At 40.8% G+C, this 23,890-nt stretch overlaps 1 protein-coding gene across 2 annotated transcripts in view; it reads left to right on the top strand.

The window, feature by feature from the left end:
* Positions 1 to 23,890, top strand: part of FBXO15 (F-box protein 15) — a 45,491-nt gene that overhangs the window by 14,142 nt on the left and 7,459 nt on the right. For both annotated transcript variants that reach the window (XM_080920317.1, XM_080920318.1), the window contains 2 exons: positions 107 to 189; positions 1,517 to 1,659. In XM_080920317.1, coding sequence (XP_080776443.1) covers positions 107 to 189; positions 1,517 to 1,659 — 226 coding nt within the window. The remainder of the gene's footprint in view (positions 1 to 106; positions 190 to 1,516; positions 1,660 to 23,890) is intronic.

Consider the following 23,890-nt stretch of genomic DNA (forward strand, 5'->3'; position numbering starts at 1 on the left):
ATAATGCATGTATCTTCAAGGTGATAAACAGTGATTTTCTCAATGAACTTGTGAAAAATTAAAATACTGCTATTCTAAGTTATGTTCTTTTAAATTAACTTTTCAGAAGGAGGACGGACTAGCTTTTGTCATGGCAAATCTTCATTTCCATCACCTTGTGGAAAGGAGCACATTGGGCACGACCACTCTGTATGTATCTGTATGTGGATGAATTTACTTTTGTGTGGTTGGGATAGAGGGTTAGAAGTCAGTTCCATGTTGGTATTCTCACAATAGCTATAAAAGCACTTTATCGTCAGTAGGCACCAACAGATACGATCCTGAGCCATTGCTAAAATAATTACATTATTTGTGACTATGTATTTGCTTGATTTATTTATAGAGGCAGGGTGATTTCATCTGTTACTGTGGTGCCATTCTCTACAACGTTCTCATACTTCATGTGAAGTTTTGAACTTTGAAAATGTGCAGACCTTTGGACCTCTGCTTGACTGTGTTTCTGTTGGTGTCTTCTAATATATTAGCATGTTTTTAGGCTGGAAACAATTTTTTTTTCTATCTCCCTTCAGCTTTTCCCTTTCTTTTTGGCCCCTGCCTTAGTCAGTTTTGTTAATATCTGAAAAGCTCCTATTTTTACGTTTGTTGCCTTCCGTGGTAAGGCTTTTCTTACTGAAACAATTGGTCGAGTGTGTTTGTTTACACTTGTTCACTTTACATCCTGGTCACTGCCCTCCCCCAATCACCTGCTCCCACAATCCTTTCCCCCATCTCCCCTCCCCTTCTTCTCTCTCTGAGGTGGTGGGGGCCCATGGGTATCCCCTCACCCTGGCACATCAAGTCTCAATGAGGCTAGGTGCATCCTCTCCCACTGAGGCCTTGAAGGCAGCCCAGCTAGAAGAACATATCTCACATATAGGCAACAGCTTTTGGGATAGCCCCTTTCCCCATTACTGTTGCTTGAGACCCACATGAAGACCAAGCTGTACATCTGCTACATATGAGCAGGGAGGCCTTAGTCCAGCCTGTGTATGCTCTTTGGTTGGTGGTTCAGACTCTTGAGAGCCCCAAGGGTCTAGGCTAGTTGACTCTGTTGGTTTTCCTGTGGAGTTCCTACTCCTCTGGAGGCCCCTCAGTCCTTTAGCTAGAGGTTTTGCTTGAGTCCCTGGTCTGTAGATCTGTGTTGATGCACCTCCTGCTGGGTGTCTCTGTCTTGGGCCACTAAAAACACTGAGGGCAGAGTGTTCCTTGTAGAACTAGTGTCCCAGGATCGATCTCATAGTCACTGTGGTAGTCTTATGGTTGCCCTTGGAACTCTCTGTATGTGCCAATTTTTGTAGAAGTTGGTGAGGACAAAGTTCTTTTGAGCTCATGGTATGAGGATTATGGAGATACTTTTAGCATGTCATTTGTGGGAAGGTAGTGTTTTGAATATATGACAATCTTTAGTAGTATTTTCTAGCCAAATATTTTATTTGTGATTTTGACCCAATTGTTCATGTTTTGTTTTGCCTTTCAGTCCCTTTACGCTCCATTTCCAACGTCCTCTTGTGGCTGACAGCCTGGAGTCTGGACTGCAAGGCTTTGAGATGCACATCGACGTGCACGGCGGTGGGGTTTTCTACCTCTGTAGTACCCTCCGAAATCCCTTCTCCAGGAGAGGTAAGCCTGCTGAGTGTTCCTCTCTGAAGTCAGTGGGTTGTAGAGAAGGGAGAATTATAATCTGTCAGCCCTGCTGTGCTCCCTGGCCCTTCTCTTTGCATCAGACTTGTGCAGCAGTGTTGGTCCTCCGCCTCTTTTCCCTCTCACTCTCTAGCCTCTAGAGGGAGGCTTGGCTCATCTTTTCTGATATTTCCTGACTGTTTTCCTTACTTCCGAATCTGAATCTTCCCTGCTTTTCCCAGGAATGTGGTAAATGTGGTCACAGGTGAAGGTCACAGCTGTACAGAGTGAGACTAAAATTAAACCAGTTTTTCTCATGTTTGCACTGCCTCATACTTAGCCGTTTGCTACATTTCCAAACCAAGAAAAGGTCTGGAAGCTCAAGCTCAGAATGCTCTGTCCTGACCCACCGCTTGTTTCCTTTCGGGAGTGTTTTGTGAATTTTTTAATTGAAGTCTAGGGTAGGTCTGCGTGGGCTCAGGCTTAACATGGTTGGTGAGTGTGTTGTAGGGAAAAGTGACCTGATTTAACATGGTTGGTGAGTGTGTTGTAGGGAAAAAGTGACCTGATTTAACATGGTTGGTGAGTGTGTGTTGTAGGGAAAATGTGACCTGATTTTGTTTCATTTTGTAAGACATGCTATGTCAGGCAGTCCTATCAGTAGTGTTGGGTTTTATCACTTGGCTAGGAGGCTCATTGTTCTTCCTTCTGTGTAGGCATGCTTTCTCAAACATAATGCCCACAATCCTCTTCCACTCGGTAGACTTGATAGCCACTAATGATCCTTGTCCAAATCAGATTTTTTTAGTTTTGAGTGTAGAAAATAACAAAACTAACCAACACAGGTGGCTATTGTGAATGTTATCTTTCCTCTGATTTGACAGTATATTTGTAATTGGTTTGCAGGAAGGTCATTGAGTTTTGTGTGCTAATTTTGCTATCTACTAAATTTGCTATTTGCTAAAAGTTTATCAGCTTTAAGACTTCATTTGAAGAGTCTTTAGGGTCTCATATATATATATATATAATATATATATATATATCATATATATATATATATATATATAAAATCATCTGCAAAGGAGATATATTAACTCCCCCTCCCATTTTTGTATTTGAATCCCTTTTATTTTCTTCTTTTATTCCTGTGGCTAATACTTTGAGTCCTGTATTCACTTGGAGCAGAGAGAGTGGGCACACTTGTCTTCTCATTAGCATGGTAGTGGTTAGAGGTTGGTTTTGTGTAGCCTTTATTATGTTGATGTGTGCTGTGTCCATTTATAGTTTCTTTTTTACTTATCGTGAAAGGCTGTTTGGTTTTTGCATCTACTGGGATGATCATAATCATGTGATGTATATTTGTGTCAATCTCCTAGGTGGGACCCTGTAGTATCTGCTCTGGGTGGCTGTCTTCAGGGCACAGGCAGCCCCTGCATGTGTCTGTTCCAGAGCAGCTGCTCACACTGCAGAGCTGGGACGACTCTGCTTTCACTGGGCCTCAGCTGATACCTGTGAACCTCAGTGTTCACCTCTGTCACATGAGGCTGTGCAGTTAAATCTCACCCTGGAATCCAGGTCTACACCGCTATACTCTGACCTACACTTTGTCTTTGGTGCTGACAGTGTTGGCAGAGAACTTTGTGTCTGTGTCAAGGTGCTTCCTTCCCCTTCCCAGCCAGTCCTTCTTTATCCATTGCCAGCATCCAGCCTATCCAGACCTGGCTTTGGTGACGAGTGATTGAGACCGGTGCCTTGTGAGGGATAAGGTGGGTTGCGTGGTCCCCAGAGTTCTCCTTCCATTGAACCTTGTGATCAATACTGAGGTCTGTAGGGTCCAGACGGCCTTTCCTGCCTGATGCCAGTACTGCCACCGTCCCTTCTCTGGCATCTGCACCGTCTTCTGCTGCGCTCTCCTGTGCCCACCCTGCTCTGGCAGTACTGACTTCCATGGTTCCGCTTCACGTCTGCAGTATTGCACTGCAGATCTCTGCACAGCCGCTCTCAGGCTCAGCTCACTGTCAGCCGCATGAGACTTGTTTATGTGCTGTGTCTGGAATCGCAGGCTTCCTAAGTTGTATTCAATTTAAACAATTAAGAATATATTAAAAGCTCTCCTGAATGCTGTGGTTTTTCATTTTGTGCCTAGCTATCTCCTAAAATGTCAGTCTGAGCACTGAGTATTTACTGTGTGTGCACACATGTGGTTTGAGATCCCCTTTCTTCATCTGTGCTGTCCTCATCTCCTTCTGTGAATGTGTTTGTGTGCATGTGGGTGTGGATTAGTGCTGGCTCCTGGAGGCCACACTGCTGAAGGGCTCTTTGAGAAACGTGTTGCTGTGATCCGCTTGTTTTCCTCGTCTCAGGGACTCTCGCTCACTGGACCACATCTCTAGCGGCAGGTCTTGTGCCTCCCTCAGCTCAGGAGGAAGAGGATGCTGCTGCAGTTTAGTGGCATTGCTGGGCCTCACAACAGAATGGCAGGGGTTTCAGGAGCATTCTGTGGAGGACGATTCTGCCTCCGCCTCTCTGAGCCAGGCAGCCTCGCAAGTCCAGTGCAGCCCCTCGGGTCGTGCCCTGGCTTTCTCATTTTCTCCTCTCCCAGCACACAGATGGGTAGAGCTGTTAGCTGCTTCACATGTCTTGCTCTCTAGAAGGAGGCAGTCCCATAGTGTCCCGAGTGCCCGGTTGTCTTGTGTCTGCCCACAGTAAAGTGTTTTACTACATGTACAAGTTCTTCACAATTTGCACGCAGCTCCTGTGTGTCGGTTTTGTCTCTTGCTTCCTCACAGCAGAGAAAACATCAGGCATGTGTTCTGTTGTTGACCTGTCATGACGTACACAGATTACCAACCATTGTATAAAATTTGTTTTATGCCATTAATTGCATTTAAAAATTTTAAAGCTCTAAGAATGTGACATAGTTTGACATTGAGGTCCAATATTGCCTGTGTGCAGAATCTACCAGTTTATAATTCCCTTTTCTTCCTTGTGATCCCTTATCTCCTGTGTGTGTGTCTGTATACATATACATATATGTATGTACAACTCCTCTGGCTACTGCTGATGGACCCGAGCAGTACTGGGACTATCTGGGAAGACTCTGAGCTGCAGAGAAGGAGGCTCCCACTTCCATTATTCTAAACAAATACAGCATAATAGCTTTCTCAGTCACGCATTGGTTATCCCTGAGATACGCCCTGAGTGTGCTACTGATCAGCTGCATTTGTGAGGACTCACTCCAGCTGCGGCTGCAGTCCCTCCCATGCCTTCAGTGAGTATCATGACACGATGAGAGAACCTTGCACTTCCTGTTCCTGATGTGGCATCTACAGTGATTAGCTAGCCACCTGTAAGATTACCAAAGGCCATCACATATGCGCACAGGTGCCGAAGTGAAGGTCCCGGGTACATAACCTCTGGGGTACGTTTGCATGTCAGTATACAGTTTAGGGTCCCTCTCCCCATCCCCCTCCCTTCCTTCCTCTCCCCCTCTCTCTAGTTGGGGAAGAGGGAGGATAGAGTGAGAGAGGAGGGAAGAACGGCTTGTTTGTCTGTAACTGTCTTTCCAAAGTCACTGGTCGTCTAGGTGTCATCACAGTGGGTCTGTTGTGCTGATGCTACAGTAACATTTACTCTAGCTCCCTATAGGGTGAGTAAATCCTTGTTCTACCACGCAGGAGTTGAAGTTAATGGAGGGAAGTGTGAGATCAGATAGATTGCCCTTCTAGGCTGTGTGCTCTGTGCTGTGCGTCTGCGTCTCCCACTGGGAAGGCTTTAGTCTATACAGTAGGAATACTTTCTCCTGTATAGATTCCAGTGCATTTCCTGTCTTCACAGGATTCTGTCAGCAGAGGGAGCTGTTGCCATCAGAGTGTATAGCATTTTTACAAGTACGAATGGATTGTCCTTTATAGTTTTTGAGAAACTCTCTTGGTACCATGTGGTATATTTAGTAAATTTTAGCTATGTCATTGAAGTTTGGATGAAATGTTTTGTCACCATGTCCCTAGAATGTAGGTTGCTCTATTCTCCATTTGTCCTCAGAGAGGCATGAGAGACCTGGTCTGACACTCATGACACAACCGTAGTGATCAGCATGTGGTCAGAGGGCAACTCGGCAGGTAGTGTCAGATTTAAGGACGAATCGGCACAGAATGGACGAGAGTTTACACGTACTCGCTGAGCCCGGTGCTTCTGCACACTGCGTGCTGAGAGGGCGCCTCAGGAGTCTGCAGCTCTCAATAGAGGCACCTACATGTTTTTATGGGGTGGGGGAGAAACAGGAGCAGTCTTATGTATCTAGGCTACTGCAGCCAGGGAAGGACATAACTCACGCAGCCTGAGCATGGCCATTGGTATGGCCGTTTCTGGTCTGTCTCTGAGTAGCGATGATGTGCATGTGTGACAGTTCATCCACAAATCAACTGCCATTATTTATTTAAAACTCTCAGTGGGAGTTTTAAAACTTTCAGAACTGAGTCTGAAATACCTTTGGAGGGGTTAGGATGTTGCTCAGTGGTAAAGCACTTGCCTAGAATAGGCCCATAGGTTCTATTTTCAACAGCACAGTGGACAGTTAGTTGGTAAGTAGGTAGGTATATAAATGAGGAAGTAAGTCCTTTTGGATAAAAATGCATAAATGGATGGGTGCAAAACTTGGATTTGTAAATTTAATGATGAACTACTAGAATCTTTTCTATACATGGTGTGGGTTCAGGCTTTAGATAATAAGATAATAGACTGTTGCCATGACAATTGAAGCCCCTGTGTGACCCTCGCTACTGCTGTCTGCTGTTCCTTCTGCCAGAGACAGCCATCTTTTCTGTATTAAGTTAACTTTCCTCTATCTGTTTTCTTTTTAAAATTCAACTTCTTTGTATTGTGAATTGATAACACTGAGTGAGATGGGTCAGCTTGGCATACACTAGCCACTGTCCTCCTGTCTCTAAGGACATGAGTAAGAAGAGACACTCCCAGTCACAGCTGATAAACCTTTACTTACATAACAACAGTCGTCACATTGTAACTAAGTGTAATATGGTAGTAAGACACAGTTGGGGGCTGGCTTTTCTACCAGTCAGCTCAACTTGCAGCAACCATGATATTGGGCATTTCTTCTTTCTTTTTGGTTTGTTGACTGTTTTTCCATGGAGCACGAATACTCATCTAAGGAACTGGAAAGCTGTCTTTCTGTGAAGGTGTGCAAGTGTGTGTGTGCTTGTGGAGGGCAGAGGGCAATGCTGTGTGTTGTCTCCTTTCTTCTTTACCTTGTATTTTGATACAGCGTTTTCCATTGAGCCTAGTACTCACGGTTGGCTAGAATGACTGGCCAGACAGCACCAGGAGTCCACTATTTATGTCTCTTTGGAGACACCGAGTTCATGCTGCTCCTGTTGGCATTTGTGTTGTTGTTTTTAAAGATGGATTCTGGGGATCTGGACCGAGAGGCACCTAGCCATTTCCCCAGCAAGACTTTCTTTGAGATTTTATGTGTTTTGTTACTTTGGCAAGTCATGGCTATAGTAAAGCTTTAAAAAAAAGGGATTTATATAATCTCTTTTCAAAGAACACTATGATCCCTAAACCTACATATAATTGATGACTGTTTTTGTATTTCCGTTTAAATTAAGCACAAGGGAAGATTAGGTGAGGATGTATTTGCTGTTTGAATTCAGTGAGAGGGTAAGAGAGGAAGAGGGATAATAATCATAGCATAGGAAATACCTCTAGAATAATTTTTTAATACTAGAGGTGAGTTTATAAAAGCATCTATGGGTTTTTCTATGTTCAGTTTGCTTCCTATTTTTTTTAAATTTTTTTTTTTTCTTAATTCAAATAGACCGACATCAGATGTGACTAGTTCTAGGATTATTGACTCAGTAGGACAATTCACAGTACTTGGAATATTGATGTATTAGTGAATACAATCAACAAAGAGGAAAGATATATGGGGTGAAGTTTTCAGTGGGAATTACCCAGTGCCTAGAGCCTTTTCACTGTTACCACGTAGGTATATCTAGTTCTCTCAGAACTGGAGAGCTGGTAAATCTTACAAGGAGTTCACATTTTTACTAGGGCTGGTATGTGGGTCTGTGTAACTTAGGTACTACTGTGACCTCATACTACTGTATTTCCAGACTCCTACAAGAAAACAGGTGCTTAGCATCTACAGCACAAGTGTTAAGTACAGTGAGCAGCTGCCTTATCAGCTAGGCAGAGAGATTCTCCTGGACATTCAAAGGCAATCCCTCTGAACAGACCTTGTGAGCTAATACTGCAGGACTCCAACCTGCTGTCTTAGTTCTTTTCTGTACCACTTGTCCATTAACATTTTGATTAGGTTATGGTACAGTCTGGTGAACAGTGGGAATAGTCCAGTTGTGTCTTTGAAGTGTAAATTGAGCTTGCCAAAGGGCCTTATCAGCAATGCAGAGGATAAAGGGATGTATACTTATTTGATCTTCCGTATCAAGCTAATTATTACCAATTTTCCGAAGCAGAAGGAGAAAGGTTTTGCACAGTATGGTATATTGTAGTCTTATCAGCATTGAGAGGCGTAGTTAGAGGAAAGCCGAGAGAAGTGATTTTAGTAGCAATGTATGCTGCCCCAGCCTTTGATTTTAAAAAAAGAATGCTTTCCTTTTTAGAGCATTTTAGGTCTGTAGTAAAACTGAGAGGAAGGTAAGACAGAACTACCCCATGCTAATACCTTCTGCCCCAATCCCTACCCCAGTACGCATCACCTTAGAAGAGCGTTAGTTACAGCTGATGACCACACATCAACATGACATTATTGCCCAAAGACCATAGTCTACATCAGAGTCACTTTGGTTGTGTGTTTTGTGGTTTTGGATAAGTTTTAATGGTGTGTATCTGCTGTTAAGTATTATCCAGAGTATTTTTTATTAAAAGTCTTCTGTGTTTTGCCTTTTGCTCCTTGCCTTTCCTCAAGGTCTGGCAATCTGTAATCCCTTTACTGTCTCTGTAGTCTGTTTTATCTGCACACATTTCACACAGAATGACACAGAGATAGAACCATGAATGCACACATTTAGTTAGGAATAAGTAAGGGTTTCCTTCTTCCTCTGTTCTTTGCATGATAGCCCATTTCTCAGCATTGTTTAGATATGCTAGCTTCTTCATTAATCTACTAAAGGATATCATATCTGTGTCGTGGATTGTCCTAGAGCTGCATGAATAATTATATCATTCACAAGGGTACCCTTAGCTATAGATTGGATCTGGTATGTTTCCTATAATCCCTATGCATTAAAAGCTTGATTTGGCTGTTGCTGTAGGAACATGATGTTAACTTTAAGAAGGGGATCCAGCGGGAGGTCTTGCGTCTACTGTACACATGCCCTTGCTGTAATGGGATAGTAGCTTGTCCCCCTTTTCACCTCTGGCCATGAGGTGAGTAGTTTTCTGTACTATATGCTACTGTTCGGATGCACTACCTTTCCCTGAGTACCAAGCACAGGGGCTAACCGATTATGAACTGGAACCTTCAACATTATTTGTCAAAATGAATCTCTTTTCTGTATAAACCATTGTTTCAGATATTTGCTATATTGATAGATGCCAGTGTATTTAATATTTCTTTTCCTTGTCTTTCTGTATTATCCCAGACTCCAGCAAGTCCTTTAAGTCTGCAATGAGAAGACACTCTGTCTTTTCACAGACCTTAGTGGGAATGGTTTGTTTCTCACTTTGTGTGACGTTAACTACCAGTGTTAAAATAACTTAGTTCCCTTCTCCTCTTAGTTGTTCATGGTTTGTCTTTTAATCATAAATGGGTGATACTTTGTTCTGGTTGTGTTAGTTTTCTTTATTGGCCTATTGATATGTAGATTATATTTGTGTTGAACCAGCTTTGAGTACTTAGAATGATTTCCATGTGCACATACTGTATACTTTCTGTTTTCATCGTCAGATTTTATATGTGATGCTTTCTCACAGTTTCCTATCTGTGTTCATGGGTGCTGTTTTTGGCCTCATGAACAGAGGGAGCAGAACACATTTGAACTATTAACTTTTTATGTCTTTTGGAAAAGCATTTTTTTAAAAATTGGCATAATTTCTTACATATTTTCCTATGAAATAATTTGATTTTGTGCTTTCTCTTTTGGAAGATTGTTAATTACTGGCTCAGTTCCTTTGGTAGTGATAGGCATAGTAAAATTACTTTCTCATAGAAATTCTAGTGGGTGATGTTTTTCAAGGATTGAACTATTTCACCTAGTCTATCAGATTTGTTCATAGTTTACTGCTGTTTCTGTGTTTCTTCAAGTCTGTACTGATGTTTCATTTTTCATATCTGATAATAAAATCATGTACCTATGTTCTCTTTTGTTTTCTTTGTTTGGTTAGATATATTGACTTTATTTTTTAAGTACCCCCGTTGGTTTCTTTGATTTTCTTTTAGTGATTTCCCTGATTCTTATTCTAATTTTTATTTCTTTTCTATGGATTATTTTGGAATTAATTCACTCTTTTGTGGCTTTCTAAAAGTATGTAGAAAGTGAAGTTGTTTCTAGTCTTCAGATGGTTCTTGTTTTCTAGTGTGAAGACTCAGGCTGCACATTTCCACTGAAGCCCCACTTGCCTTTCACTCTTGCCAGCTGTGAGCATCGATCATTGCCAACCTGTGTTCAGAGTCAGTGTGGAGGGTGGATGTGTCTGTAGGACTTTTCCAGAGGGGACATGTGGGTGATGCTCTGCATGTGCTGGACACCTGGGCAGAGTAAGGGGAGAGGAGAAAGCAGCATGGAGCAGCTGTCACCCTCTCTGCCTCTGCTTCCTTGTTGTACCACGAGCTGCTCTTCTCTACTGGCTGAACCTCCCTAGAAACCCTGCTGACGTCATTTTTTCTGCTCTAATTCTGTTGTTATTAGTAGCAGCCACCATAGCGTCCACACTTGCTAAACTTTGTTTGATGGTTTTGTGGCCCACAGCACAGCATTTCTTGGTGAGTGTTCTATGTGAGCGTGAGGGAAAAAAATCTGTACTTTGCTTTTTTTAGATGAAGTAATCTGTGGATGCCCATTATAGCCAGGCAATCAATGCTATTTAAGTATGCTCTCATGACTTTCTGGCTGCTAGGTGTGTCTGCTTCTGATAGAGAGATGTCGAAGTCTCCAGTTCTCTCAGTAGATCTGGAGGTCCATTGTGGTTGCTTACAGATTTGGTGCTATTTTGTTCAGAAATTATACTTTGAGGATTGTTAGATCTTTATGATCACTTTATCACTACCTAATCCCTACTTATTATCTCCTTTTCCCTCCCTTCCCCACTCCCTTTTCTTTTTCTAACTGGCTACAATGAGTTAGATCAAAGGAACTATAGAAAATAGGCATTTAGTATTGTGGTGTGTGTGTGTGTGTGTGTGTGTGTGTGTGTGTGTGTGTGTGTGTGTGTGTGTGTGTTTCTCTACTTTGGTAAAATCTCAGTTACCTCTTAGTTTTCTCTATCAACTGTTACGATGCTCAAGGAGGCTGTAGTTGATCTGTCCCTTTTCCCTGGGCAGACTGGGCTATGTTAAAACTTTGGTTGTCTTCCTACTGGGAGAACAGTTTGTTTGTTTATTTTGTTTAGTTTTTGTTTTTTCCCTCTGCTGTTGACTCCAAGAGGTGGCAAGGCTCCTGAGATAACAAATTGTTCTTGCCCAGGATGGATTTATCCTGGAGTAAGCTCAGGTTTGTCCACCCATCTCCAGCCATATATCAGCTACTGCTTGGGTTTCTAAGCTGAGTTAAGGACTTTCTGTAGTTAGCCTTGACTTCCTGTGTTCTCCTGTCCATTGTTACTTTGTAGGGAAGTGATATGCTCTGAGTCCTCTTTCCTTTTGATTTGTTAGTGGTTGTTTATTTTCCAGTTTGTTCACATGTGATTTTTAGGGCAGAATGCTGTCTTCCAGTGCTAATGCTGAACTGGAAACCAGAATCTCTTTATATTATCTGATTTCAAAATCTGTAGACATTTGTTAAAACGTAAATAAAACCCTCAAAGACAACTATTTGGCCCATTTTCAAATTCATAACACTTCTTCTGTAGAAATTATTTGGAAAATGTTTGCTGTTCCTCCTTGACACTGCACTGTGAGCATTTCCCAGTGTCACACATCAGTGTTAGAAAAGTTGTATGAATTCCAGTTAAGTTGATCCTGATCTATGGCCTATTCTCCCAGTTTGGCACTTCGGCCTTCATTTTTTGTGACTGGAGTACTTTTGTCATCTGGCTTCTCTTGAAAACCTCTAATAATCTGAGGTAAGAGTGCTCTCAGTTTAAATGAGGGTTATGCTCATTGTGGTGACCACATTGCAGACTCCTTGAGGAGGGAAGGGAGCTTAAGATCCAGCTTCACTACCATGTGGCTTTTCCTATTCACGTGAGTAGTTTACCATGGTGCTCATGTGGAAAGTAGAGCCTACTGATAAGACATTCATTGCAGTGGCTAGGGGGAGATTTTCATGTTTCTTTTCCAGTGGTATTCACTCCTTAGGTTTGGTTCCATTATTTTAAATGCTGTGATTTGTTTGCATATACTTGTTACAAGTAGTTCCTTCATTTTGTCTATTGCCTTTTAGTTTATTATATATAGATAGGTTTTCAATTAAATATAAGTTATTTTTTGCTATGATTGTCTTTTATAGAACACCTGACATCCTAAAATCAGACATACACTTGCTTTATTTCCTATTGGTTAATTGCTTCTCTTCAGTTCTCAACCTTTCTCTCAGGGTGATTGCCTCTGGCAGGGAAGCAGATAGTTCATTTATAAATAAGTGTTATAAAAATGCACGTACTCTAATCTAGTTAAAAATAGTGACTTATTATTATCTATTTGTGCTTATTACATTTACTCACTTGGCCATATTACCAAGTATTTTACAGAATTTTATCAGAGATCTGTTGAATTTGTACATTAATATAGAAGGAATTAAGGTTTTATTAAGATTGAATCCAGGGCCTTGATCATAATGCCTAGCAAGCACTCTACTACTGAGTAGAGTAGTATGTGCATTCCCAGTTCAAATATACTTCATTTTTATCTAGGGTTTATGTATGTTTCTTTCTTTAGATTTTACTGTATAATGTGTACTAGGATTCTCTAAAGGAACAGATAGAATAGAATAGATATAGAAGCACAGTAGAGGGGATTCACTAGACTGGTTGACAGATGTTCTGAGGGAAGTCCAGCATTACCTGTTTCACATCGGAGAGGCTGAGATCTGGAAGTTCAGACTATAAAGCTGAGTGCTTCAGTAATTGTAACCTCGAGGTGCAGGCCTGGAGGATTCCTGCAGACCTGCTGGTCCTCAGTCTGTGTTGGAGTCCTGGAGAATCCATAAGCAAAGGAATGCCATAGCAGGAGAGTAGAGCAGTGATTCTCAACCTTCCTAACATAGATCCTCATGTGGTGGTGACCCAACCATAAAATTATTTTTATTGCTGCTTTATAACTATAATTTTGCTACTGCTCTGAATTGTAATATTAACATCTATTTTCAATGGTTTTAGGTGACTCTGTGGAAAGGTCATTTGCCCTCCCCAAAGGGTTGATAATGTCTGCAAGAGATGACCTTGTCAGCAGGAGTAAGGGCGAAAGGCCCAAAGCAAGGCTTTCTTCTTCTCGATGTCCATCCTTTTATCTGGGCTTTCAGCCACAAGTGCTGCGTAGATTTGGGTAACATGGGCCATCCCGCTGTGGATGGTCTGATAAAAAAATCCTTCACAGGAGTGCTCGGCTCCTTGCATCTTACCTCATTCCAGATGCCAAGATTCATCACATCATCTTACTGGAAAGCCTTTTGATATTGATCCAGTACTTTCTCTCCTTATGAACATTTTTTTGTTGTTGTTACGAATAAGCTCTTTGGGATAATGTTTTCCTTTTATACTTATTAGGTTTGTTAAATATCTACATAGTTACTGTGACATGCTTTCTATTAAAACACTATGTAAAGCATCTTGGGCTTAGTCTATAAGACACAACAGACAATTTCAGTGAATTCAAAGAGGTTATCAAAGTTACAAATTCTCTTTTTTCCTTGTACCAAGAGTAGATTCTACAGCAGCTGAGAGTGAATTCTTTTGAAGTGTTTTTCCTTTGTAGATCTTGTGCATATATCATATTGTCTTATTTTTGTGGCCATGATCCTAAAAATAGGTGGCTTTTTCATTCCCTCTGTCCCTGATATTAATTGCTTGCTCTGTTTCTAGGTCAGGTTGCACTCTGTAAGCATTTGTCCTGACACGTGAGGTACTGGAAGCAGTGTTGTCCTTTCCGGGTGGTGATCATTTAGAAAGCTTAGAGTAGGCACTGCTCTATGGCATCTTCATTAAGAGGACATCCTTCTGATGACAAATGAGGTGCAAGCTTTGCAAGTGACTGCTGCACATGTCAAAGCTCGCCCAGAGGAGGCAGAGCCTAGTGGCTGAGCACACCTCTATAGTTTGAACAGCCTGTTGCAAAATTACTAATAATCTCAAAATGGCCACAAGAGAGCATTAGGTCCAGGTGTTTGGGACTACACAGGCTGCATCCCATAAAGACCTGCGTGCCACACAGATGATGCTGAAGATGAGCACCCATTACGAGGCCTGCTTCTTCTGCTGAAGCAGATTTAGTCCCAGCTTTTCAGTTGCTCTTTCTGGTGATTTGAATTCTTTGAACTATATTTGTTGTCAAGGAAATTTGTTTTAACAAATATTTTACAGATTAACAAAACCCCTGTATTTTAGATAGTAAGATATTTTTAAGACAGTTATGGAAGCAGGATGTCTTATTTAAAACAAATAATTTAGAGAACCTAGGTGTAAAAATTGTAAATGATAGGTTTTCTAATTTCTCCTTGGTGTGACTTTACTTGCTGTTAAGGTCATTGATCTCCCGGATATTGAGCTTAAAGCCTCTCCTGCCTTGGGTTGTAAATGTCTCAGCTGTCAGTGGTCCCACTTTCTGTACTCATACATTATTTTGGTGTCTGTTCTTTCTGGCTCGCCGGTCTTTCCTAGCTGAACTTGGATACTCAGTGCAGTCACACTGATGCCCGATCTGTCTTATACTCTGTGGCTGACAGACTTGTCTTTACTGCCCCTGCTTTCCCTCTAGCACTGATGGTGTCACTTCTTGCTATTGGAAATCTTTCATTTGTTCCTAGTTGCACTTTATGATTTGAATACGGTTTTCATGCAGGGTGCAGTGTCGCCCTCCCCCACTGACTCCCTTGCCGTCCGCTGAGCTTCCTGCCTCCTCTTTACTTGTGTGCACAGCTTTTCTCAGCCTTGCCCTTCCTGCTTCAGAGGAAAAGATGTCCCGCTTCTTTCCAAATCGAACTTCCATTCTCCGATCTTATACATAGCCCAGCTTGCCTACTTGAGACCTTGATTTAGCCATTTGTCTCTTGTCCCTTTCGTTGCCTCAAATCAGCTTCCCTGTGAACTCTCCTTCTACTTAAAAATTGTCTTTGCTTTCTGTGTCAAATTATTTTAGAAGAAAAACACCAATTTATGTGCCAGGTATTTTTTTTTTTTGTATCAAAAGTTTTAAAATTTTATTAAAAGCTACAAAAAACACAACTTAACATAGCTTGACAAAACCATTTAATACTGTTGAAGAGTTCAGAGGTACATCTGAGTTCAAGTGTGCTTTGATACAGGCCCATTGATGTCTGTCATGGCATAGGATGTCTGACTGACATGTCTCCTGTCCTGATTTGTCATGGTAAATTTAATTCCTAGTTAGCTTTCTTCCCTGGCTGTCATTTCCTGTGTCTGAGGTTCCTTTTACATTTCTGAGAGTCTCATCCCATCTCTTTGGGGTTTCTGTGCCATGAATTCACCCTGACTCAATGTGAGTCCACATGAAAAGGATCCTTGATAGCCAAGTTCACTTCTCTTACCTGCTGCCCCACCATCTTGACTTGTTGCAGTTGTGAATATGAGAGTATCTTAAGCAGGAACAGAATAAGACAACAAACTACCTGTGTATTTTCCCCCTAACCTTCTGATGAAAACTTGTCTAGAAAAATAAATTATACTCAGATGGACTGGGCTGATTGATATGGAATTGGACCAAAGCTGTAGAAAATAGAAGTGGAGAAGTAGGGAAATGCTGCTGGCTGGAGCCCTTAGGTGTAGCAATTAAAAAAAGCACGGTCCATACTCTATTGATTTAACCTATGCTAAGTACATATATTGCTCTCTTTAACCTGCAGTTGATTGTTGCCTATAACAACAGTCCTCCTGTGCATGCATATGTATTTTTCTATGTAGACCCAGTTAATAGGACAGATGAAGACATCACATATTGAGTCAAAAGATGTCAGCAGGTTTGACTGATTCTGTCATGTCACTGTGCCAACTAGTACAGAGAGTGAAGGTTGTACTTTTAGTATACTCTGTAGTCCCCATGAGGGAACATTCTTAATCCTACTGTGTCTGGAGACCCATCTTCCCAGATTTTACTATCTCTAACTGAGCTTAGGTATTTAAGTTTCTTCTCTTTTGGGGGGGTTTGGAAAATAATAAAGGTATCAAAAAATAATTAAGTAGGAAAGCTGAAGAAGGGAACTCAAGTGAGCTGCAGCCATGTTAGAAGAAACCGAGATGGAGACAAGTCTGTCTTTCATGGAGAGCAACTCTGGGTTCACCCTTGAGCAGTTCTTGGAGCTAATACAGCACTTCAAGACAGACCCTGAGACTGTCGAGGAGACTCTGGAGGCCTTGGCTGACTCACTCAAAATGACCAAAGAAGACATTAGGATTTTGTTCCATTATCGAAAGTGTGAGATGGAGCTCAAGCAGTTGTCTGAGGCCCACACATCTGACCTGGAGTCAAGGGATTGTACTTTTCGGCCTCAATTTGTCAGAAGCTATAGGTCAAACTTTGGCCTAGGAATAGGTTCAATGTGCCTCCGGCACAGGATTGGGAAAGGCACAGCAGCCCCATTGGGTTTCATAAAGCAGTGCCCCTAGGACACTTCGCCAAATGACCCTGGACTCCTCAAAGCTTTGGAAGCACTGGAGAGTCTCACACTCTCTTCTGGGTACCAAAGCAGGGATGGCATGTCACTGATTTCTGACTCCCTGGCATATCTAGCGTATGCTCTTTCTGTTAATGTTTTTTCATCTTCCTTGTTGGGGCAGGGGACTGTTGGGTCTTATGTCTATCGTTGGTACATTAATAATAAACTATTAGCTATTTCCAAGAAACAAACAAACAAAAATTAACTAGGAAGGGAAAAAAAGTCTAGCAAAACTATGCATATGCCATGGGGTGTTTTTGTTAGACACCGAACAGGGAGTGAGGAACACTAAAGTTACTCTTTCCTGAAGACACGGTTCTGACCAAGTTTGTTTGATCTTTTGACCTGACGATCATGCTATTGATTGACCCCTTTTTAGTATGTGTGCCTAGTCAACACTGGTTAATGTCATAAAGCAACTAGCTTTGAGTTCATTGTGTGAGAGGTGTTTACTATTACTCTTTCTATGTGGTTCTGAGTTACAGAGTTTGTTTCTTGGGTGAGATCTTGAGTTCATTTCTCCTATTGAGCTTTTCTCTTTAAGCAACTCTGGTGATTGATTGCTGCCTAGATTCCATCTAATCTGCTTGCTCTTTTGCCTCTGTGTGCATAAGAAAAGTCAGTTACCAATAAATCGATCCTCCTACACTCTTTATAGTCCACCTTTTCTATGTTCCATTCATTTCTGAAGCAGAAATGAGTCCTGATCATAGCTGAAAATGTGTCATTAATATGTTGTTAATATGACCTTTTACTTCCAAAGACTATTGATTTTGACAAGACAGATCTTGGAATGCAAAGATCTTGCATGGATAAAACGGCAGGGTACAGTCGAGGTTTCAAAAGGAAAGGTGATGGTAGATCTGTCAGAGCGGTGGCATTCATACGGGTGAGTGCTGAAGGTTTGGAAGACTGAATTGTTGGGCCCATCAGTCATAGCTGTATGGCACGTGTGCCTAATGTGGGACGAGGCTGACACAGCTCTTCACAGTGACGTCTGTATTCTTCTCTGTCGGAGACTCGTGTGGCTGGTCCTTTTTATTGCCCCACCACTAATTGGTTTCGTGTTTAGTTCATTGTATAAATGGGCTCACAGTTTCTGCTTTCTCTTCTGCTCTTTTTCCCTGTACTCTGTGGAGTGCTGCTCTGGCTTGATCCGTACAGTTGCAGGTGTTGGTAGTTCATTCCTGTGGATTGGCTGGTGGTGTTATATTTGTTTATATTTTGCTATACTTGCCACCTTGTTTCCTTGATGGAGAGAATACCTGATGTATTCTCTTGTGGGGTCTTCTACAAACTGTTAGGGTGCTTTGTGGAGTCTTGTTGGCCTGGTTTCATCAACCATCTAATTCAGCTGAGGGACAGCAGGGGAAGAACAGGAGGAACTTTTGTCACTCACATGGAGAAGGTCTGCTTTCCATTCAGCAGTTGTTGCTGTGGCTAGGGAGGCTGCAGACAGCTTCTTCTAGAGTTCAGCTGCACCTCCAACTGAGAATCCTGGGGAAGCCTTGGTTTTAACCCTTGGATACTTAGTCAATGCCATAGAATGTCTGGAATAGGGATCTGGTGTCCAAGGCGACTTAGCATCAGTTTTATCTCATTCTATTGTCACTGGTGTCAGAATCTAGACCAGGTATTTGTACTTCTTATCCAAGGAGTTGAAAGCCAGAGTCTGCAAAAGTAACAAGATAACTTTATTTGGAGGTAAGGGGGGAACAAAGCCACAGTGCAGGTTATAGAATGTATAGATATTGTCAAGACTGACAGTGGGTCCATGTGAGAAAGAATGCTCAGGGGCTTCAAGGACTGTTGGAGGTTTCCATGGTATCCAAGAGGAGGAGGAGTTTGGTTATTGAGGGGTGTGGTGGTTTGAATAGGATCCCCGTAGGCTCATATATTTGAATGCTTGATCACCAGGGAGTAGCCCTGTTAGGTGGTGTGACCTTGCTGGAGGAAGTGTGTCTTGGAGGTAGGGGGTGGGGCTTGGGGTTTCAGAAGCTCAAGCCAAGCCCAGTGTCAGTCTCCTGTTGCCTACTGAACTGGATGTAGAAATCTTGGTTCCTTTTACAGCACCAAGAAACCTCCAATGACACTGTTGAGTATGTTTTCTGTTTACCATCTCTACTGGACATGAAGGCTGCCTTTAAGAATAGTTGTTTCTCTAGTGAGATGCCCTGGTGAAAACTAAACTTTTATTTGGAAGTGGCAATTGGAGACAGCTTCTAGGTTAGGGTTGGGTTGTAGTGGTCAGGGTGTTTCTTCATAGCAATAGAAGCCCTAACTAAGAGTGTAGTGAGGATAATTCTGTTTTTATTGGTAGCTCATATATTCATTATGTATACAGTGATTTTATGTTCACCCTAAAAGGTTACTAAAACATAATAATAATTTTGTCTTATTGTATATGAATCCAAAAGCAGTTTATGCTGCATTGATCTTTCTGGTATTTATTCCTGGATACATCTGGAATGCACATGAATAGAAACTGTTTAAATGTGATTATTACCAGGATGGGAAAATATGGTATTATTTAGAGATATGGGCAGCCATGTGTGGGGTAGATGACTTGAGGGGGTTCTGCGGTTGCTGGATGTATTGTTTGGAGAGGGGAGTATGTGCAAGTATGTGCAGGAAAATCAACTAGAATGCCAAGTATAGTGATGTGTGTGTGTGTGTGTGTGTGTGTATAAATCTAAAAACCAAATAGGAGACCCATGGTACTAAATGTCTCCTATGCATGCCTGCTTCATCGTGAAATAACTAACGTGCAAACCAAAGAACATTTGCTTTTTCCTTCTGCCTTTGCCCACCTCACCTGCATGCAGACGCCTGTCTCTGAAGTCACCGTGTACAAGGATGATATTGCAGCATGAACATGCTTGATGGTCATCATTATTATGTTTTTTCTTACAACTTTATTTTTAAAAAAGAGGGATACATATACAGATTTTAAAAGGCATTTTGGCATAACATTATATGAATATTTTTGTCAGTACTTAATTCTTTTAGAGGTTTGATACCATGTATTGAATGAAATTCCACTAGTTACCATAAGCATAAAGTACATAACATGAAAACAGATTTCTTGTTGAGTATAGATTAAGCATAATGATCTGTGAATACCAAAAATTGCTACAAGGTTGTTATCTTAGCTCTTGGAGCATTAATGATTTAAGGTCCAGGCATACACACTCTGAGAGGGTGCTATACATTAATTTTTTTTCCTAAGAAGGACTGAGGCTTTCATTCTTTTGACCTTTGTTTTTCTTGAGCTTCTTATAGCCTGTGAGCTGTTTCTAGAGTGTTCAGAGCTTTCTGGGGTTAGTATCCAATTATCAGTGACTGCATATTATGTCTGTACTTTGGTGACTGGATTACTCACTCAGGATGATATTCTCTGGATGCATCCATTTTCTTAAGAATTTCATAAAGTCATTGTTTCTGATAGCTGAGTAGTACTCCATTGTGTAAATATACCACAGTTTTTGTATCCATTCATCTACTGAAGGACATCTGGGTTCTTTCCAGCTTCTGGCTATTATAAATAGGGCTGCTATGAACAATGTAGTGCATGTGTCTTTATTGTATGTTGGAGTGTCTCTGGGGTACATGCCCAGAAGTGGAATAACTGGGTCTTCAGTTAGTACTATGTCCAATTTTTTCTGAGGAACCACCAGACTATTTCCAGAGTGGTTGTACCAGTTTACAACCCCACCAACAGTGGAGAAGTGTTCCTCTTTCTCTGCATCCTCGCCAGCATCTGCTGTCATCTTAGCCATTCTGACTGGTGTGAGGTGGAATCTTAGGGTTGTTTTGATTTGCATTTCCCTGATGGCTAAGGATGTCGAGCACTTTCTTACATGCTTCTCAGCCATTTGATATTCTTCAATTGAGAATTTTTTGTTTAGGTCTGTATCCCATTTTTTAATAGGATTGTTTGATTCTCTGGTGTCTAACTTCTTGAGTTCTTTGTATACTTTGGATATTAGGCCTCTATCAGATGTGGGGTTGCTAACGATCTTTTCCCACTCTGTTGGCTGCTGTTTTGTTTTCTTGACAGTGTCCTTAGCCTTACAGAAACTTTGCAATCTCATTAAGTCCCATTTGTCAATCTTTGACCTTAGAGCATGAACCATTGGTGTTCTGTTTAGGATATATTCTTCTGTGCCTATGTGTTCTAAGATTTTCCCTACTTTCTCTTCTAATAATTTCAGTGTAGCTGGTTTAAGGTGGAGATCTTTGATCCACTTGCACTTGAGCTTTGTACAAGGAGATAAGAACGGGTCTATTTTCATTCTTCTGCATGCTGAGTGCCAGTTGAACCAACACCATTTGTTGAATAGGCTGTCCTTTTTCCATTGAATGTTTACAGCTTCTTTGTCAAAAATTAAGTGACCATATGTGTGAAGGCTCATTTCTGGATCTTCTTTTCTATTCCATTGACCAACATGCCTATCTTTGTACCAGTACCATGTGGTTTTTAATACAATTGCCTTGTAATATAACTTGAGGTCAGGGATGGTGATTCCCACAGATGTTTTCTTGTTGTTGAGGATGAATTTTGATATTTTAGGTTTTTTTTTTTTTTTGTTATTCCAGATAAGTTTGCACATTGTTCTTTTTAACTCTATGAAGAATTGGGTTGGAATTTTGATGGGGATTGCATTGAATCTGTAGATTGCTTTTGGTACGATGGCCATTTTTATAATGTTGATTCTGCCCATTCATGAGCATGGGAAATCTTTCCATCTTCTGAGATTATTTCTTGATTTCCTTCCTCAGAGATTTGAAGTTCTTGTCATACAGGTCCTTCACTTGCTTAGTTAGAGTCACATCAAGGTATTTCATATTGTTTGTGAGTATTGAAGAGTATCCTTTCCCTACTTTCTTTCTCTGCATGTTTGTTCTTTGAGTAGAGCAAGGCTCTGATTTGTTTGAGTTAATTTTATATCCAGCCTCTTTACTGAACTTGTTTATCAGCTGTAGAAGTTTTCTGGTGGAATTTTTGGGGTCACTTAAGTACACTATCATGTCATCTGCAAACAGTGATGTTTTTACTTCTACCTTTCCATTTTGTATCCCTTTGATTTTCTTTTGCTGTCTAATTTCTCTGGCCAGGACTTCCAGTACTATGTTGAATAGGTAGGGGGAGAGTGGGCAGCATTGTCTAGTACTTGATTTTAGTGAAATTGCTTCACGTTTATCACCCTTAAGTTTGATGTTGGCTATTGGTTTGCTGTATATTGCATTTATTATATTTAGGTATGGGTCTTGGATTCCTGTTCTTTCCAAGACTTTTAACATGAAGGGGTGTTGAATTTTGTCAAATGCTTTCTCAGCATCTAGTGAGATGACCATGTGGTTTTTTTCTTTGCGTTTGTTTATATGGTGGATTGCGTTGATGGATTTCTGTATATTAAACCATCCCTGCATCCCATGGATGAAGCCTACTTAATCATGGTGAATGATCATTTTGATGTGTTCTTGGATTCGATTTGTAAGGATTTTGTTGAGTATTTTTGCATCAGTGTTCATACGTGAGATTGGTCTGAAGTTCTCTTTCCTTGTAGGGTATTTGTGTGGTTTAGGAGCAGGGGTTATTGTGGCCCCGAAAAATGAGTGTGGTAGTGTTCCATCTGATTCTATCTTGTGGAATAGTTTGGTGAGTATTGGTATTAGGTAGTCACTAAATGTCTGATAGAATTCTGCATTGAAGCTATCTGAACCTATGCTTTTTTTGGTTGGGAGGCTTTTGATGACTGCTTCTATTTTTTTAGGTGTTATGGGATTATTAAGATGGTTTACCTGGTCCTGGTTTAACTTTAGTATCTGGTATCTGTCTAGGAATTCATCCATTTCCTCCAGATTTTCTAGCCATGTTGAATATAGGCTTTTATAGTAGGATCTGATGATTTCTTGAATTTCCTCAGTTTCAGTCGTTATTTCTCCACTTTCCTTTCTGATTTTGTTAATTTGGATACTCTCTCTTTGCCCTCTAGTTAGTCTGGCTAAGGGTTTATCAATCTTGTTAATTTTCTCAAAGTATCAGCTCTTAGTTTTGTTGATTCTTTCAATGGTTATTTTTGTTTCTATTTGGTCTATTTCTTCTCTGAGTTTGATTATCTCTTGCACTCCTCTTGGGTGTATCTGCTTCCTTTTGTTCTAGAGCTTTCAGTTATGCTGTCAGGTTGCTAGTGTATGCTCTCTCCGGTTTCTTTTTGGAAGCACTCAGAGCTGTGAGTTTTCCTTTTAGTACTGCTTTCATTGCATCCCATAGGTTTGGGTATGTTTTTATTTTCATTGGATTCTAGAAAATCCTTGTTTTTTTCTTTATTTCTTCTTTGACCCTGCTATCATTTAATAGAGCATTGTTTAGTTTTTATGTATATATGGGCTTTTTGTGGTCTTTGTTGTTATTAAAGACCAGCCTTAGACCATGGTGATCTGAAAGGATGCATGGGAGTATTTCAATTTTCTTATATCTATTGAGGCTCGTTTTGTGACCAATTATGTGGTCAGTTTTCGAGAAGGTCCCGTGAGGTGCTGAGAAGAAGGTGTATTCTTTTGTTTTAGGATGATATGTTATGTAGATATCTATTAATTTCAGTTGGTTCATAACCTCTGCTAGTTTTACAGTGTCCTTGTTCAGTTTCTGTTTCCATGATCTGTCCATTGGTAAGAGTGGGGTATTGAGGTCTCCCACTATTATTGTTTAGGGTGAAATGTATTTTTTGCGCTTTAGTAGGGTTTCTTTGATGAATATGGGTGCTCTTGTATTTGGAGCATATATGTTAAGGATTGAGAGTTCCTCCTGATAAATTTTCCCTGTAATGAGTAAAAAGTGTCCTTTCTTATCTTTTTTGATAACTTTTGGTTGAAAATCTACTTTATTTGATATTAGAAGGACCACTCCAACTTGTTTTTTGGGGTCGTTTGCTTGGAAGGTTTTTTCCCAATTGTTGAGATAGTATCTGTATTTGTCTCTGAGATGAATTTCCTGTAAGCAGCAAAATGCTGGATTCTATTTATGTATCCAGTTTGATAGCCTATGTCTTTTTATTGGGGAATTGAGTTCATTTATGTTAACAGATATTAAGGAATAGTGGTTGCTGTTTCCTGCTATTTTTGCTTTTAGAGGTGGAATTGTGTATCTTTCTTCTTTTGATTTTCTTGCTTAGTTGTTTTATTCTTTTTTCAAGGAT

This window comes from Micromys minutus (genome assembly GCF_963924665.1).
Source record: "Micromys minutus genome assembly, chromosome: 8".
NCBI classification, from domain to species: Eukaryota; Metazoa; Chordata; class Mammalia; order Rodentia; family Muridae; genus Micromys; species Micromys minutus.